This window comes from Sceloporus undulatus, unplaced genomic scaffold (assembly GCF_019175285.1).
Source record: "Sceloporus undulatus isolate JIND9_A2432 ecotype Alabama unplaced genomic scaffold, SceUnd_v1.1 scaffold_12, whole genome shotgun sequence".
Taxonomy (NCBI): Eukaryota; Metazoa; Chordata; class Lepidosauria; order Squamata; family Phrynosomatidae; genus Sceloporus; species Sceloporus undulatus.
In genome coordinates this window covers 3,650,466-3,669,417 of record NW_024802934.1, presented here as the reverse complement: position 1 = coordinate 3,669,417, position 18,952 = coordinate 3,650,466, and the positions used below count along the sequence as shown (strand labels likewise).

The 18,952-nt window shown below is 44.1% G+C and overlaps 1 protein-coding gene across 5 annotated transcripts in view; it reads left to right on the top strand.

Moving 5' to 3' along the window:
• The first annotated feature begins 380 nt into the window (after positions 1-380).
• Positions 381-18,952, top strand: part of LOC121917198 (nectin-3-like) — a 90,230-nt gene continuing 71,658 nt past the window's right edge. For 2 of the 5 annotated variants that reach the window (XM_042442941.1, XM_042442937.1), the window contains exon 1: positions 384-568. In XM_042442941.1, coding sequence (XP_042298875.1) covers positions 427-568 — 142 coding nt within the window. In that variant the 5' untranslated portion in view covers positions 384-426. Of the gene's footprint in view, positions 569-18,952 lie in introns of all 5 variants that reach the window. The other 3 variants (XM_042442940.1, XM_042442939.1, XM_042442938.1) reach the window with 3 other exon arrangements.

Sequence of the window (18,952 nt, the reverse complement as noted above, 5' to 3'; positions counted from 1 at the left end):
GAGAGAGAGAGAGAGCGAGAGCGAGGCTCTGATTCTCCTCCGCTGCTGCAACTGGGGAGGGAGGGGGGAGGGGTGGGGCTGGAGGAGGAGGAGGAGGAGGAGGAGGAGGGGTGTACCACGTCGTCCAGAAAAACGGGGGGGGCTTCCACACCAAAAGCCTCGCTTCGCCCACTCAGCGTGGCATTGGGCCACTGAAGCCGCGGGTGGTATTTTTGTGTGAGGAGAAAGCTTTCAAAGGGAGAAAGGTGGGAGTTGTGGGGGTAATGTGAGAGGGGTGGGAGGGTCCACTTCGCCCCCCCTCGTGTGGAGTAATGGTGCGGCCCGTTCCTTCGGAGGGGCGTCGGCGGCTGCGGCGCCTCCCTTCGCCGTTCAGTGACACAGGGACCCGGCGCTGGGAGGCGGAGGAGGAGGCGCCTTCCTTCCAGCATGGCCGGGTCCGAAGAAGAAGAGGCAGCCGGGGCCGCCGCCTTGGCCGAGTCCTGCCGCCTGCGCCGCCGCCGCCTTGGCCGCCCAGCCATGCCGGCCTTGCTCTTGTCGCTGGGCTTGGTCCTCTCCCGAGGCTGCTGCGGTGAGAAACTTTTCCCGCGGAGAAAGGAAGGCGCCTCCTCCACCTCCTTCTCCTCTTCCTCCTTCTCCTTCTCCGGACCAAACCAGTTCCCTTCGGAGCCAGGGCCGGGGAGGGACCTCCTCGGAGGGAAAACTTTTCGGACCAAGTTTTTTATCGTCTCTCGGAAGAGAAAGGGAGAGACCTCCTCCTCCTCCTCCTCCTCTTTCTCGCCCCATAGTTTTCGGAGGGAAGAGTTTGATGAACCCCTGGGGTTAATGCTTGGCCGGCCGCCGCGCTTAGGTCCCGGGTGCATTTGGTAGACCGTTAGTGTGTGTTGTGTCGTTGTTGGGTGTGGAATGGCGGTGCGTCGAGGCGGCTGTTTATTCCCCGCGTAACGGGCCTGGAGAGGATGGCCAGGAGGCCCCGAGAAGAAAGGGGCGTGTGTGTGTGTGTGTGTGTGTTGTCGTTGTGTTGTGAGGAAGGGTCCCTTGTGTGTTGTGTTTTTCCTCACTTCGCTTGGACTCGGTTGAGGGAGGAGGCGTCAAAAGACTCCGTGGAGAAGAAGTGGGTGTGTATTGGGGGGGGGATGTGTTGCTTGTGTGTGTGTAGTGTTGTGCGGAAGGGTCCCTTGCGTGTTGTGTGTCTCGCCTCCCTTCGCGTGCACTCCGCAAACTAAGGGGTTAAGAGACTCAGAGAAGAAGGGGGTGTGGGGGTGTTTGTGGGGTTGTGTGTGTTGTGAGGGAGGGTCTTGTGTTGTGTGTCTCGGCTCCCTTCTTCGTTCACTTCGGACTGGAGGGGAGGGTCGGCAGTTGTGAGGGGCTGAGAGACTCTGGGAATAAGTGTGTGTGTGTTGTTGTTGTGAGGAAGAGTGTGTTGTGTGTCTTTTCTCTCTTCGCGTGGACTCCACAACGTTGAAGGAAGACGGATGAGGGGTTGAGAATCAGAAAAGAAGTGTGTGTGTTAGTGTGTGTGTGTGTAGTGTTGTTGTGAGGGAGGGCCCGTTGTGTGTTGTGTGCCTCGGCTTCCCTCTTCTTAGATCTGGAGGGGAGGGCCGCATAACTATGAGGGGGAACAGTTGAGGGAGACTTCGAGAAGGGACCTCTGTGTGTGTGTGTGGTGTTGTGAGGAAGGACCCGTTGCGTGTTGTGTGTCTCGCCTCTCTTCGCGCGGACTCCGCAACGTTGAGGGAGGGCGGTTGAGGCGTTAAGAGACTCAGGGAAGAAGGGTGTGGGTGTGTGTTTGTGTGGGGTGTTGTGAGGAAGGGTACGTTGTGTGTTGTGTGCCTCGGGCCCCCCCTTCTTTCACTTGAAACCTTGAGAGGAGGGTCGGAAGATGAAGGAACGCAGTTGTGAGGGGCTGAGAGAAGGGTGTGTGTTTGTGGTGTTGTGAGGAAGGGTCCCTTGCGTGTTGTGTGCCTCGCCTCCCTTCGCGTGGACTCAGCAAACTAACGTTAAAGGGTTAAGAGGCTCAGGGGAGAAGAAGCGTGTGTGTGTGTGTTTGTGTGGGCGTGTGTGGTGTTGTGAGGAAGGGTCTGTTGTGTGCTGTGTGTCTCGGGTCCCGCCTCCCTTCGCTTGGACCTGGAGAGCATGAAAGAAGATGAAAGAAGGCAGTTGTGAGGGGCTGAGAGACTCGGGGAAGAAGTATTTGTGTGTGTGTGGTGTTGTGAGGAAGGGTCCGTTGTGTGTTGTGTGCCTCTCTTCGCCTTGGAGAGGAAGCAAAAGAGGAAGGAGGAGAAGAGTTGAGGGAGACTTAGAGGAGAAAGGGAGGTGTGGGTCTGTGTGTGTGTTTGTGTGGATGTTTCGTGTCGTGAGGAAGGGCCCCTCGCGTGTTGTGCGTTGTGTGTTGTGTCGTTGCGTGCCGTGTCTCCTTGACGTGGACTCCCATCGCCTGACATTATTGAGGGAGAAACGTCCGAGGGGCTGAGAGACCCCGGAAAGAAGTGTCTGTTGTGTGTGTTCGTGTGGCGCTAGGAAGGGTCGGGTACACGTCTTGGGTCCCTTCACGTGTATTCCGTAACGTGAGGACGCCAAAACTCCAGCAAAAGGGGCTGACGAAGGGCTGAAGGGAATAAAACGGGCGTTGGGACTTTGGTTCCCCCCCCCCCGGGGGGGTGCCTTCTTGCTATTTATCCCAGGAATCAGTCTCCATATCTCCCCTCCATACACAAACACACAAGTGGAGGCGCCAGTGTGTGTGTGTGTGTGTGTGTGTAGGAGGGGGCCTTGAGCTTTGCATCTGCTGTTCACTTTTGTGAGAAGCACACTCCTCCGCCAGGCTTCCATGAATGCAAGCAAGCAAGCAGAGCGTTTTCTAGAGGGAAGAAAGGCTTTGCTTGCTGTCTGTGTGTGTGTGTTTTGTGGGTGCTGGGCCCTCCGCCTTGTTGTGTGGTTTGTTGTGGTCTCTGTTGCTGGGAGTTGGGGCTGTTGGGATTCCACTTGGGAGCGGTTATAAGTCTAGCATTCTGGGAGCCTCTGCTTGGAGGGCTGGGGCTGGAGGGGAAGGCAGCTTGCTATTGTTATGGTTAGGGTTATTTTGCTGGGCCTCAGCTGAGTCTGGGGCAGCCAGGGTTTTTGGGGAGGGAGGAGAGGCCGGTGTAGTTGTGTAGTAGCTGGCCCTCGCCCTTTCCTAAGCCTCACTCCCTTCTGGGGAAAGGAGAGCCCATCTCCCCAAAGCACCTGGTTGCAAATCTTCAGGAGTAAACTCTCACACAGAGCGCCTGAAAGACCCACACACAGAAAACACACACCACCCTCACCCTACATTGTCTGTTTGATGTTGTAGCATGTATGAGTTGTACAGTCCAGAGCAGTGATGACAAACTTGTAGAGACTGAGTGCCCAAACCGCAACCTGTTTATCACAAAGTGCCACATCCCTCTGGCTTTCTAGTAACAAACAATGGCGAACTCTGTGCTGAGGTGATGGCATGTGTGCCCACAGAGAGGGCTCTGAGTGCCATCTCTGGCACTAGTGTGCCATAGGTTCGCCACCACTGGCCCAGAGTCTGCTTGGTCCAAGTTGTACCAAATGGATTGTGTTGCTTGTCGTGTGCCTTCCTGGGTTGCTAACGCCCAGGCTATCACCAGCCTGATTCTGCAGGACTGACTCCACCTAAGAGGACTTTTGCACACACACACACACACACACACACACTCCAACTAGTTGAGACCTTTTGATGAAAGCCCTCAGCATAATAAGAGGTGTGGGGATAAATCAAAGTGTGTGTCTGTGTGTGTTGTGCCTTCGAGAATGATGTAGGTTTCATGGGGTTTCCTTGACAAGATTTCTTCAGCAAGGGTTTGCCATTGCTTTCCCCTGAGGCAGAGAGAGCAGGACTTGCCCAAGGGGGCTTCATAGCCAAGCTGGGAATCGAACCCTAGTCACCCCAGTCATCATCCATCACTCAAACCACTCTGCCACGCTGGCTCTTGTTTGTATCTGCTCCCTCCCCACTTTAAAACACTCCTTCTGTTTCTGGACCTCTAAGTATTAGGTCTTGGATGTTGCTGTTGTTGTGTGCCTTCAAGTCATTTTTGACTTGTGTTTAAGGCAAACCTATTATGGGGGTTTTTGGCGAGATTATTTCAGAGGACATTTACCATTGCCTTCCTCTGAGGCTGAGAGTATGTGACTTGCCCAAGGTCATCCACTGGGTTTCATGGCCAAGCTGGGAATTGAACGCTAGTCTCCAAAGTTGTATTCATTACTTAAACCACTACACTATGCTGGCTCTTGCTTTTATTTCCTCCCTCCCTCCTTTGAAATACTCCTTTTATCTCTGGACCTCTTAAGAATTGGGTCTTGGTTGTTGTGCACCTTCAAGTCAAGGCAAACCTATCGTGGGGTTTTCTTGGCAAGATTTCTTCAGAAGAGGCTTTCCTTTGCCTTCCTCTGAGGCTGAAAGTGTGTGACATGCCCAAGGTCCTCCAGTGGGTTTCATGGCTGAGCTGGGAATTGAACTCTGGTCTCTAGGGTCGTAGTCTGACACTCAGACCACTAGGCTACTCTGGCTGAAATGGCTCAATTTGTTGCTTACTCTTGGTTTTATTTCCTCCCTCCTCCCCTTTAAAATATTCTTTTTATCTATGGATCCCTTTTAAGAATCCAGTCTTGTTAGATGATTCAAAAGATGTAAGTGTAGAAAGGGAATTATTGTTACATTAGCTATAAAGGTGAAGACATGAGAAAGGAACCCAAATGTTGTAATTCCATTTTGGAAGGTCTTGAGGGTCTGTGTAAACAGTGGATGCTTGAAATGTGGCATATGAAGGTGGGTGTCTTGTGGCTTCTGAATATTTGTTCAATACTCTCCTACTTGTTCTTGAACAGTTTCACTCAGAAGTAGACTGGAAATTTCATGTGCACCTGCTTCCAAATAAAAGTACCGTATTTTCCGGCGTATAAGACGACCCCCAACTTTTCCACTTAAAATATAGTGTTTGGGATATACTCGCCATATAAGACTACCCCTCTTTCAATGCACACCAAATAAAAATTTAAAAATCAGATTTGATTTCAATATGGTAATTTTAATTAAGATGCTTATGACATGCAGGTACTTAGCAGGAAAACCTGTTGTATACAAAGCCTGCTTGGATTGGATTGTATACAAAGCCTGCAGATGCTCCAATCTGGCTAGGTAGTTTCAGCACCCACCCTATAAGACGAAACCCACCCTATAAGACGACCCCTGACTTTTGAGAAAATTTTCCTGGGTTAAAAAGTAGTCTTATATGTCAGAAAATACAGTATGTATGTTTACAGCCCCCATATAATGGCTCTTATGTGGGTACATGCTTCACTTCTAACTGGTTTTGGTGCCCCAAAGTCTGGTATGAAGGGGGAAGTCAGACATCCCTGCTTATAAGCAGAGCTGGTGTGGGTGAGTATAGGCTGCCTTAGAAGATATAGGAAGCTACTTGTGAAGTGTGTTAGTTGTCTGAGTTTAGTTCAAGAGGGTGGCAGAAGAACTGGAGTATGTGATCTTTCCTAATAGCAATGATTTTGGTTTGTGACCTGGAGGAGCAGATTAAGGGAAGGGTTAATAAACTATCTTCAGCATGATAGAAAAATAGCTCATGATCAGAAGACAGTAGATCAACTTTCACTGCTGCTGTTCTTGAGTCTCCCTTCCAAGAGTTCTCTTTTCCCTGATTGAAATGATCAATGGACAAATTCATGACTCTAGCAGGAGAAAAAGAGCTGAGATCAGGGGGAAATGATTCAGTTATAGTTCAGTTTGTAAAAAGCTTTGTCATAGTTCTTAAGCTTTTACTAGACCTAGTATAGACCACTTTTCTGAACTGTCAGGAATGAAGTTTTGATTCTTTTGATAGACGGGAGCTTTTTGTGTATATCATGCTGTGTTCTAGGACAAGACAAGGGATACCTGCTTATATTGTACCCAAGCGGTTGTTCATCCATTACACAGGCTGTCATTTTCTGTAGACATGGATCGATACCTGCTGTGCAATTGTGTTATGTGACTTACAGGTTTTGGGTGCGCATGAACTACCTCCGTACTTCAGAGGAACAAGATAACTAATTTTAGCACACCCTGTTTTTATTTTATTGAGATCCTATCTATAGTTGTGTTTTCTTTGAAACATCAATTATTTTTGAGTGAAAGATAATATCTACAAGATTTAGCAGAAACTTTTTATTGATTGATGTTTAAGATGTGGTCTGTAATGTCTGTTATCACTAAAATTCTGTGAATAAAAAATATATAGATGATGGGCAAAAGGGAATACTTTATGATCATACATGTTGATGTGATGAGGGAGTCATAACCAAATTGAGATGTATACATTTTAAGAGTTAGCTTTGGTTTGTTTGGGCTGTGAAGAAAGGCTAGCACTTATTCGGGTTTCAGATTTTAACATCAAGCATCTCATTACTGAACTTTGCTTTCAGTGTGGCACCTAGAGTCCAGATCTTTCTCAGAACAGAAGTGAAATGCCTCAGCACTCCAGGAATTTGCCCACAATATGTGGAAATGGGGTGAATATTTGCAGTCTGTCTCTCTTTGTTTATGCAAGATGGCTGTTGCTTCATCTCCAGTGCTCAGCTGGCACCTGCTTTGTATACAAGATTGGGCAGTGGATATTATAAGAAAAGCTGATCATCAGTTGGAGAATAAGTATAGATGGGGAATCCATATTCTCTATTTTCTCTTTGTGACTAGTTTTAAAAAGCATGGAGCAGATGGTAGACTGCTTAGATCTATTTTTTCTCTAGCTTTTGTAAAATAATATCAGATGGAACCGGATCAAAAACCTTGTTGAAGTCCAAATAATGTTACTCATTTCATTCTCTCCTTGCACTAACAGCATTACCATGTCAGAGTGGGATACTTAAGTTAGTTTGGAACTAGAATTGTAGCCTAATTCCCTTCAAGGTGAACTGAATATAAGGCTTTGCTAGTAAATGATTTAGCTGGCATCATAGGTTGGGGGTAAGCAGTGTGGTGCCTATAGACATTTCTTCTTAACAAGTGTAAAATGCTATATTGATACTATCTTGTTATTTTCCCCCTCAAAGAAATAGATGTCCAGGAATGGTTCACAGTGAGTTACTGTCAAAACAAGCCAACAAACAAAAAACAAACCAACTGGGATACATTCAGTGAAATCTACCGGTGAAACAAGAGACATACCGATAATGTGTTTCATTCATTCATAGGAGAAATTTCTGTTTTGATTCTATGCAAGCGCCCCCCCCCCCCCCCGAAAGTCTTAAGAGCATTAATAGGCTGAAACATGTTAGGCTTTTCAACTCATAAAGAGACCGTCCTCTGAGCATTTGAGACTTGTCTCTTCTGCAGAGTAAAACACTGGCCTCCAGCCATGCTTATTTCCCTGAATAATCTTGAGCTCTCATTAAAAGGAATAGGGTATTGTTTTTCTGTGAAGTGGGTACTGTGTGGCTGATTCAGCCCACCACAACAGATAATTTGTGATTGGTCACCCCCATAGCAGCCATTTTCTGGTTGTTCCTATGATACTTTCAGAAGATTCCAGAAGTGCTCACTTGCTCCTATAAGGTGGAGCAGATATCATCAGATGTCATACTAGGTTTGTCCAAGCCTTCAGTGTTTAATGTTATGTCTTCTGCAGATGTTATCTGAGCTAGGTAAAGAAGACTTGGCTCTTCCTGTTGCCTGTGTGGAATAATTTGAGAGGGGTAGGGCTTGATAGAAATTTGGGAAATCATGATTCATATTTTACGTGGTGTGTTATATCCCAAATTTTAACAAGTATGCATAGTATCATTCAGATCCTTCATTGAGGGAAATTTTGCCAGTTGAAGACAAGGTGTTTCCTGCTTCTCTAGCCCTATGGACAACTCAGTGGGGTTGTAATGTCAATGAAGAGTCATGTTATTAATCATGCAACCACATCTGTATGTGTGTATTCCAGTCTGCGGTATGTACTTGAAGACTTGCTTATAGAAGAGCATCAGATGAAATAAAGAACAAAACTCCTGGTTGTGTAGAAAAAGGAATTTCAGCAGGTATTGCGTGTAATGAGAGTAGCACTTGCTGACAATATCTCTTTCACACTACCACTAAAGGTATAGGAACCCTGTCCTTTATTTCATTTTGCAACCCTAGCTGGTAAGCATGACATATCAGATTTGGGTGGATTTACTACAGTAGCTAAAATTTTCACCTATATCTACATCATCATTCTCATCAAGGGCTTAAATTGTTAGTACAAAACCCTCAGTTAATTAAGATTTCATTAGAGGATCCTGAAGCCTAATTCAGTTTATTAATTAGGAAAATGTTAATGTGTCAAGTAAAACATTGTGCTGTTAGTAGAAAAATCCTTAGAAGAAATCCTGAGAAAACATAGTACAGTATTATATATTACTGAAGGAAACTACAGTATTAATCGGATGGTCATAAGTCGACAGGCAACTTGGGTGCAGGCAAGTGGGAGCGATTGTGGAGAAAGTCCTCTGGGAGGTTGCCGTCAATCTGGTCTTTGTGGACTGCAACAAATTCCTCCCAGAGGATCTGAGTGCACGGGGTGGGTTATACGGAAGGAGAGATCCCTTAAATAGGTTGGGCCCAAGCCATTACTTTGTCCTTTAGGGGGATGTGTGACCCTGTCCAGGACTGGTTGACAAATCTCCGTCCCTGGCCTTGGGGTACCTATCATGAGTACCTCAGTTTTCTCTGGATTCAACTTTGTTTGTTTTCCCTCATCCAGCCCATTACTGACCCTAGGCAATCATCCAGAGGAGAGATGCCATCCTTAGTCACTGTAACAGTTAGAGACATGGAAAGATAAATCTAGGTGTCGCCAGATGATCTCGTCCAACGGCTTCATGTAAACGTTAAATAGTATGGGGGATAGAATGACACCTTGAGGGATGCCAGATGTCAGCTCTCTCTTAGAGGAGCAGCTATCCCCCAGCCTCACCTTCTGGAATCTGCCCAAGAGGTAGGAGCAGAATCACTGAAGCGCAGTGCCCCCAATACCTAGCTCCCTCAGGCGTTCCAGAAGGATACCATGGTTGATGGTATAGAAGGCCGCTGAGATGTCCAAGAGCACTAACAGGGTCACACTTCCCTTGTCGATGGTCAGACGGAGATCATCGACTAAGGCGACCATGACAGTCTCAACTCCGTATCCTGCCCTGAAGCCAGTTTGAAATGGGTCCAGATAATTGGTTTCATCCAAGACAGCTTGGAGTTGGAAGACGACTCCCCTCTCGATCACTTTGCCCAAGACTGGTAAAAGGGAGACCAGTTTGTAGTTGTTTCTAATCAGGGGATCCAGGAAGGGTTTCTTTAAAAGCGGTTTCACTGTCACTTGTTTCAAATTGGATGGAAATATTCCCTCCTGAAAGGATTCATTTATTATAAGTTGTAATTATATTTTTATTGCATCCCCTCCCTGAACGGTCAGCCATGATGGGCAAGGATCGAGGGCGCACGTCATCTTCCCTACACTTCCAAGGAGCTTGTCCACTTCATTGGTATTTACAAACTCAAAGTGATCTAGTTTAATGGGGTCCACGGAGTCACTGGATACCTCTCTTATTGTTTCTGATATAATGCCGGCATCAAGATCAGCCCATATCCAAGAGATTTTATCTGCGAAGAAATTGTTAAAAGCATCACAGCAGGCTGTGATTGGTGTCAATAAAGGGTTCAGTATATGCTGAAAGCTGTGAGGGAGCCTGCAGGGCGCAAGGGGCTGTGCGTCCCATTAAGAGTAATGGGGTGCGTGTCCATGGCTCGAGCATATGTGTTTTTTTACGCGGGGGCAGAACAAATCCCCCATGTTAAAAAAGGGCGCACTGTACATATAAATAATACATAACAATACAGGAAAGGGTTCAGGCAACAAACTAAATTTGTCAAATAGCAAATAATAGTCACACACTGCCTGGGAACGCTTCTCTGAACAGGATGGTCTTCAACTCAGTTTTGAAACTAGTTAAAGAAGTGATGAGCCATGCTCGTGGGGGAAGGAGGTTCCAGGAGTGAGGGGCAGCAAGTGAAAAGTGATGAATCCGGGACGGGGCAGAGAAAATCCTGGGCTGAGACAGCAGACCTTGACTACCAGAGTGGAGGGCCTGAGCAGGAAGGTGAGGAGAATGAAGGTCTGATAAACAAGGAGGGGCTTTAAAAGTCAGCAACAGGAGCTTATACTGAATACAGAAGGGGAAGGGGAGCCAGTGAAGGGACGATAATAAAGGGGTGATATGGTCGGAGAGGTGGGCGGATGTAATAATGTGTGCAGCTGAGTTCTGGACAGAAATTAAAGGACGGAGGTGAGAGTGAGTAAGTCCTGCCAGAAGGAGGTTACAGTAGTCTAGTTGTGAGACGACCAGAGCGTGGACCAGAGTCTTGGTAGTAGAGGCCGAAAGAAATGGGCATATTTTTACTATATTGTAGAGAAAGAATCTACAGGCCTTGGCTGTGGCCTGGATCTGGGGGATACACAACAGAAGAATAAAAAATGAAACCAAGACTGTGGGTTTCCTGGACCGGTCGAATAGAGATATCGTCGATAGAAACAGAAAAGGAGCATTGGAGGGAGGGCTTAGGTGGAAAGACAAGAAGCTCCGTTTTGGATATGTTGAGCTTCAAACGGCAATGGCGCATTCACTGAGAAACATCTGTAAGACAAGATGAAACTTGTTCAAGACCTGGAGAAAGTTCAGGGGTGGAAAGATATAGCTGAGTGTCATCGGCTGATAACTTTTCCTAGGGACATTGTGTAGAGAGAAAACAGAAGGGGACCCAGAACAGAGCCCCGAGGAACAACAGATAAGGGAACAGAGGACGAGGTCTGACCACCCAAGACCACTGCAAAAGATCTATCTGACAAATAAGATCTAAACCAGTCAAGAACAGAGTCCGAGAACCCAAGGTCAGAAAGTATGTCAACTAGAAGACCGTGATCAACAGTGTCAAAGGCCGCAGACAAATCAAGAAGAACGAGAACAGAATAAAGGCCATTAGCCTTGGCCCGAAAAAGATCATCCGAGATCTTAGTGAGAGCTGTCTCTATAGAATGCTGTGGGCAGAAACCGGACTGAAAGGGATCGAGAATGGAGTTGGCTTCAAGAAACTCAAGACAGTGAGAATAAATGACCCATTCTAAAACCTTAGAAAGAAAAAGTAGAAGAGAAATCGGATGATAGAAGAAGGGTCAAGAGAAGGTTTTTTTTAGAATAGGAGAAACCAAAGCATGTTTAAAGATGGAAGGGAAAGAACACGTAGAGAGAGAAAGATTACAGATATAGAGAAACAAGGGCAGAAAAGAGGGAACTTAAGAAATTAGGAGATGAGTAGGAATTGGAACGAGAGAACAAGTTGCAGGTTTGAATGAGTTCAGCAGTGTAGAGAGTTCTTCCAAAGAAACAGGAGGAAACACAGACATTTTTTAGGTGAGAGTGATAGAAGATTAGGAGTAGAAGAAGAATCAGGAGGGACCATATCAGAGCAAATAGTAGTAATCTTTGAGATGAAATAGTGAAATTGTTAGGAGAGAATGATGAAGAGACAGGGGGAGAAGGAGGTTTAAGCAAAGTGTTGAAGGTGGAGAACAAAAGCTGTGGGCGCCTCTCATTGGCGGAAATCAATGATTTGTAATAATTCTGTTTAACCATGGACAGGGTGTGTGAAAAGGAAGAAAGAACAAATTTGTAATGAATAAAATCAGCCCACTCCCTGGACTTTTTCCAAAGGCGTTTGGCCTCATTCAAATTATAGTGGAGTCTCGTCTTCACAAAAGATTTTTGCATTTTGAGGTGTGTGCCTAAGAGGTTTTTTTAAGAGGGCATTCAAAATTAGAAAGTACGGTTGGGACAGAGCTGTGTACAGATACAGGCATGCTCATCAGTAAGACATGATGGACTGTAGCTTCTGTTGAGAATAAGCATGGTGCCAAGTATGGTGCTGGTGGGAAGTAACATAGCTAACAGGATGGCCAAAAACCATCAGCTGGTCAGTAAAAAATAAAGGGGACATCTACCATTAATTTGTAGTTCTTGTACGCTTTCAAGTCATTTCCAGCATATGGTGATCCTAAAGCAAACTTAACACATGGTTTTCCTGGCAGTACAGTGGTACCCCGGGATACGAATGCGCCGGGTTACGAATTTTTCGGGATACGAAAAAATCCCATAGGGATTTATTGCTTCGGCTTACGAAGGTTTCTTCGGGTTACGAAAAAACCGCGGCGCTATTTTCCGCCACCGGAGGGCAGCAGAGAGCTATTTTTCCATTAGCGCCTATGGGAATTCGGCTTACGAAGGTATTTCGGGTTACGAAATTAACCGCGGAACGAATTAATTTCGTAACCCGGGGTACCACTGTATTTGTTCAGAGGGGCATTTCTCAGAGGCGAGAGAGTGTGACTTACCCAAGGTCACCCAGTGGATTTCCGAGGCCAAGGGTGGTTTTGAACTCTGGTCTCCAGAGTTGTAGTCCAGTGCTCAAGCCACTATACCGGTCTGTCTTTACATTACATTACTGCACTAAATCGTACTTGAAAGCAAGTGAAAATTCTTCTTTGTGATCTCTGCGAAGCACACAAATGGGTTATTCTGCGCCTGCACAGCACTTCCGGATTCTACTGGAATCACTAGGGAAGACTTTTTGTCAGTAGCTCTATATAGGGAGGATGTTTTTTCCCCACCTTGTCACTATTTTGATCTTGAAAAAGGAGAGCTGCAAGAATTTTGGAAGTCCTCATTTCTCACTCAGAAGAGAATGAATGAAGTTGAAAAGACAATACAGAAAGTTGATTCAGGGAACAAAACAAAAATTTAAAATATAAGCCAGACCCACCTCATCCCTTGCCCCTGCTAGGATTGAGTAGTGTGTGCTTAACAGCTACCATCAGTATGAGGTAGATACCATCAGTATGAGAGGAAGATTGCATTACAGATGGATTTACACAATATAGGATGACACAGCCCTGAATTTGCAAGACAATAGTATCTTTTGGAGGCCTCACATTCATAGGGTCACTATAATTTGAAGCCAACTTGAGATATACAGCAACTCACCTACAATTTTGAAAAGTTGGGATAGATGCTTAAGTCTTTTCAATTCCAATAGTTTGTCCCACTCAAAATCAATACCTAAATATTTATTAATTTGTTTGGACCTAACTATTTAGGTTAAGGGGATGGATAGGTATTTCTTTTTATCTAGGAGACGGTGAAAAAAGTTACGGAAACACTAAGTGAACCAAGGAATTTTGAGAACCTCTGGTGTAGACAAAAAAAAAAAAAAAAAAAAAACACAAGTTTAACAGGTGTCTAGACATGGTTTAAGTTGCCCTGTTTGTGCTGAGACTGTTTCTTCTGGGCTGCTGGAGAAGAGAGGAAGAAGGAAAGATTCCATTGGTGGCATGAATTTCTGTTGATGGGCTGCTCCCCTTTAGTTTAAAATAGCCCATATCTTGTGAGTTATAGCAGTGAAAAAAGAGGTTAACTGTGAAGCCTTCTGTTAAAAGAGAAATCAACAGGGCAGGGCAAAGAACAGTTTTCTATAACTACTTCTGTATCTGTTGGATTCGGCACACTGTGTGTATATTTGCCTTTAGGTTACCTGTGGACATGTGGTAACCACATATGTTTCATAGTGTTTCTTAGGCAAGGAATACCACCAAGGAATACAGGTGCTGCAGGCTGTATTTTAGAGCAGGAATTGGCAAAAGAGGTGATTTTGCCAATTCCTGCTCTAAAATATAGCCTGCAGCGCCTGTATTCCTTGGTGGTCTCCCATCTAAGAATTAGCTAGAGCTGACCCTGTTTAGCTTCCAAGATCAAATAGGATCTGGTGCCTTTAGGGTATTTGGGTCCTTGAGACATGCTAGGGTAGGATTAAATAAGATAGAAAGTCAACAGAAGATAGCATTGAACTTTAATGCCAAGCTGTGAGCAGTTTGGTAGGTGCTTTATGTATAATGCTTGATGATATCACCAGGGACTATCCCTAGGTCTCAGGTTTTGGCTAGAAACCTTAGGGCCTGGAATGATTCTGAACTGGCAACCCTACTACATATGTAGATCATAGTTCCACACTAGACTTGTGGTCAGTTCATCATCTGTTGGGCAACCTTCTGGTGACAAAATGTACTGTACTTACTGTAGTGTACTGTACTGTACTGTACTTTACTGTTGGTCCTGAGACAGCAGACATATAGTTTACTCCCAGGCCTGTATTCAATGCCTTACCAGCTTGGAAGAATCCGCCAGAGCCTGCCAATCTCTGGTACTGTACTGCCTTTCAGAGCCCTGGGTTGCCTCCATACCATGATGCAGAGGCAGAAAGGCCAAAATGCTGGATATTTTATATAAAATCAGAGATTGATTATCAATTCATGAGGAGAAACATTGCTCTGCCCTGGAACTGGCTGTTGTTCTAAGGTTCCCCAAGATTTGGAACCAAACACTGGAACATGTTAGTATTGTAAGATAAGCTTCATTGATAATAAGTGATGCAGCAGGCTTGTTTTCTTTTGATCCAGAGATGAGAACATGAACCAGTGAAAAAAATTACAACAGAAGAGATTCTACAAAAACATTAGGAAGCACTTTTGTACTGCTAGAGCTATTCAGCAATGGAATAGACTGCTTTGGATGGAAATGGACTCTCTTTAAACAGAAGTTGGATGCAGATCTTTCAGCAGTGTTTTAGTGGTATATTCCTGCATGGCAGGGGATTGGACTACCATATATACTGATGTATAAGTCGACCTCAAGTCAAGGGCAGTTTTTGGATCCAAAATCATGGATTTTGATATGACCCATGGATAAGTCGAGAGTCAAACACTGGAGGATGTTACAAAAGATCTAAAGGGGGTAACAAAGCACCACTTCCCTCTCTATATCTCTCTCTCTGGACATCTCCCAAGCATCAGTCTCAGCATGGAAAGAGGGAAACAAACCTTGGCACACACACACACTCTTCCCCTTACAAAAAAGGAGGACAGACCCCGCTCTTTCTCTGCTCTCCACCCCAAGGACCCCCAAGGATCAGGGCTTGCAAAAAAGGAGGACAGACCTTTCTCTCGCTTTGCCTTTCACCTCCAGGATTTCCAGGCAAAACAGGGGACAAGCCAGGGCATACAATATGTTTGTGTCCTTTGACTCAGCAGCAGCTTTTTAGCTCTGTCTGTGCGGGAAGGCTGAGAGGGAAAACAAAGACACACACACACAGAGCAGAGGGAGAGAGAAGGAGAGCGCATGCTGGGGCTTCAAACGGAGCCATTACAAGGCTATGGAGGAAGGTGGGCACTTCTTATTTCAGGAAATTTATAAGCATAAACTCATTGCCCCATCTATAAGTCTACCCATGATTTTGGAGTCCGTTTTGTGGCATAAATTTTTCGACTTACAGTCAAGTATATACGGTAGGTGGCTCTTGTTCTTTTTAACATTAAGATTCTATAAGACTCCTGGAATAAGAAGGAGGAGTTTCACGTTTCATGGCAGGGGAGTTAAAAAGTTGGAAGACAGGTTCAACCCTGTCCGCTGTTTTGGGAACAAGATACAGAACCTGCTCTCAGGCACATAAACATACCATTTGTCTGCCACTTGCTGTTGGACCTCTGTGATGTCTTCTCCATCAGACAGCCTGATGGTGGCTCCCGAGTACAGTAAGATGAGGCTTTTGAACTACACAGGAATTAGACAGTGTGAAGGGGAGATGATGATGATGATGATGATGATGATCAGGCATCATCAAAACATATCCAGAAACACCATGCTTATGATGTTTTTCATTATGTGTGTATAGTTACAGAAAACTGCACAAAGTAAAAACAAAAATGCTATGCCAAGAATTTTCAGTACATTGGATTGAAGAACCAGTGGTATGGACTCTTGTGTCTAAGGAGGAGAAAGAGACAAGAAAATGAGGAGGGTTCTATTCCAAAGATTTTAGGATTAATATAGATTGAAGTATATAGGATTAATATAGATTGGGACATGTTAGGTTTTTCAGTATACTGATTTGAAATACTTCACATAGATTAATTAATGTGCAGAAGAGGATAACAAAAAGAGGGTAGATTTTCATTCCAAATATTTTAGATTCAACATTATTAGGGTTAGCAATAACCTCCAGTGCTAGGGTTATTAGTACACTAATCTGGGAGATGTTTGTGTGGTCTGATCTGCTATCCTCTCCTCCTATACTCTGATCCATCTGTTCAGAAGTATAGAATGGAATTCCCCTTCCCTCCACCTCTACATGGATGAGTGTGGAAGAGGAGGAAGAGGAAGTGGAACACTAGATAATTGAGTTTTACCATCACTATTGCCAAGCTTCCTTTCCTGAAGGTGAATTTTCTCATTCCTCAGTTCTTTGAAATAATAAAAAATAAATTACCACAGTTTAATAGCTGTGCCTTTTTCACAACCACTGCACCTATTTTCATTGAGCACAGGTCCTGGGCACTATTCGCTCAAGCTGAAATGCAGAAGTCCAGTTGCTCGTGCTGCTGCTGTTGCAGTTGCATAGGGCCTGGGAGTAGGAGCTGGGGTGGCAGCTGCAGCTGAACCTCAGTGTCTCCCAGACCAGCTGCTTACAGGAAAGGAAAATTTAAAATATGTTGGTTGTGCCACTTTGAGCTTGTTGGGATACCCTCAGGTGCTAGGTTGCGCAATTTGTGAACTCCTACACTAAATCGGATACTGATTGTAGTGAAGTCTAGCCCTCCTTGTGGTTAGTGTTAATTATTAATTTATTTGGTTCAAACGTCCTCTCCATTTCTTTCTAGTTTCTGGCTTTTGGGCAAAAACTGCCTGAAATTCTATAAATGTTGGCTTGTTAATTTTTGAAAGCCTGCTTAATTTGTACTATCTTGCAGGTAAATTCTTCTTGGCAGAATTTACTGCTAGAAGAGTACTTTTCAGATGAAGTGAAATCATCTACACTCTTATTTGGGACTCATTTATAAAATAGCTCCCCCTTTGTAGGGCTGGCACTAGATTTAGCTGAGCAAGAATATGGGCAGATGGATAGCACTAATAAATTGTTCTGCTGTAAGTTACAGGCAAAATGAAAGCTAACTTTAGAGATTTTCTGGGTATCTCTTTGGGTATATGTTTGGTCTTCATCCTATTTCTGTCCACAGGTGTGTCCTTATTGCTCTGTCATCTATTTTAAAGGATATGGATCTAGGCAGCTGATCGTGCTGTCACTCTGTATACTTTCACTTTGATTTGGGAGACATTTTGATCACACTTTCACATCCAAGTTTTAAGTTGTACTTTCTTTGGCCATTTCAAAAATGTTAAAATAGTCAAATATCACACTTGTCCCCATCTCTGTAAAAAAAAAAAAGCCCAACAGTATTAGAAAAGGCATTTTAGTAGGTGTGGGAGCCAGTCCAGTCCAGACACCACACCAAAGCCACGCTCCAGTCCTTAGGGCTGGAGCATGGCTTTGGTGAGACTTCTGGACTCTTAGGACGCATGCATCATTGAAACACCATACCTCCACTGTGACTCGAAGCAGCTTTATTTTGGCTGTCTGTAACAGGCCATCATAATTATCTTTGTTTTACCTATGCTGTTGATTTTTTCTGTATGTATTGGGAAAATATGAACAAACAAACGAATATGGTAGAAACAAACAGTCTACATGAAAGCATGTTTCTGCCCCTTGCTCTTGATGATAGGAGTGTCTGGGAGTTGCTTTGGGCCACAAAAACAGCCCTGTTGCGCACATGTTCCCCACCCATGCTTTAGAAAGCAGCTTTTTCAGAAAACTGTAATGATGTTATGTTTTATTTTGGTACAAATATTAATAAACTGTGTAAACATGAAGAGGTCAAAATTATATACAACAACAATAAAAATCACCATAATTATAATACAGTTAAATTAAAGTATGATATTTATGTCGTCAGTGGGATAATTGACTTGGATTACACAGGGAAGGCTTACAAAATAAACTTTCAATGTGTGTCTAAAATTAAATTGTTGGAATTATTATTTTTATTATATTTATTTATATCCCGCTCTTTTCCCAGAATTGGGACCCAGAGCGGCTCACAACATTAAAAAAACAATACAATTAAAAACATAGAAGAAGGGATACATTCAAACAGAATTAAATTGTTATAATATTAAAATACCTGTAGATTGCTTATTAAAAGAATAAAGTTAAAATGGTTTAAAACACTGTTTAAAACACTGGTCCTTTACAAACATTCTGTTCTGAAAGCCTGTCTGGAACATGCCACATTTTAGAGGCTGGTCATATTTAGTCATAACAATTCCTGGTCTTGCTTTCATTTTCTCAGGCTTTTTTTAATGGTTGTGTTATGTCGGCTTGACACTCTGGAAACTAGTGAAGACAAAATAATTATCTTTGTTTTATTTATGCTGTAGGTTTTTTCTGTCTGTATTGGGTTTTTGTTGGATTTTTTTATCGTTCCACAGTAACTGGCAAAACCCAAGAGGGTTTTCTTGTAGTTCAGGTGTTCCTTATAGTTTTGTGATAAAAGACAACATTTTAAAAAGTAAATTCAATTTCTAAAAAGTACAGTAATATTTCAGATATGTCAGACACAACCTAAGGCATTTTAGGCTCCTAAAGTAACTTCCAGGCTGGAAGTTGCTAATGTTATGTTTATCAGGCCCCCACATCAAATTTCCAGAAATTTCTGGCCACAACGATTTAGCATTCTTCACATTTAGTTAATGCTAGTTAGGGCTGCTGTGATTTCCTTGAGGAGGCTACATGATTTCCACTCCTACTTTCAAGGTCAGTACTATTAGAAATTGAGCCTAGTTATCAGTCTTTTTCTAATGTAATGGTTGAATTGGTATGATATGTTCTGGCTACTTTCATATACAGGTAATTATTGTTGGGCATATTTTGTACCACTTGCATTTTCTGAATGAAAGGCAG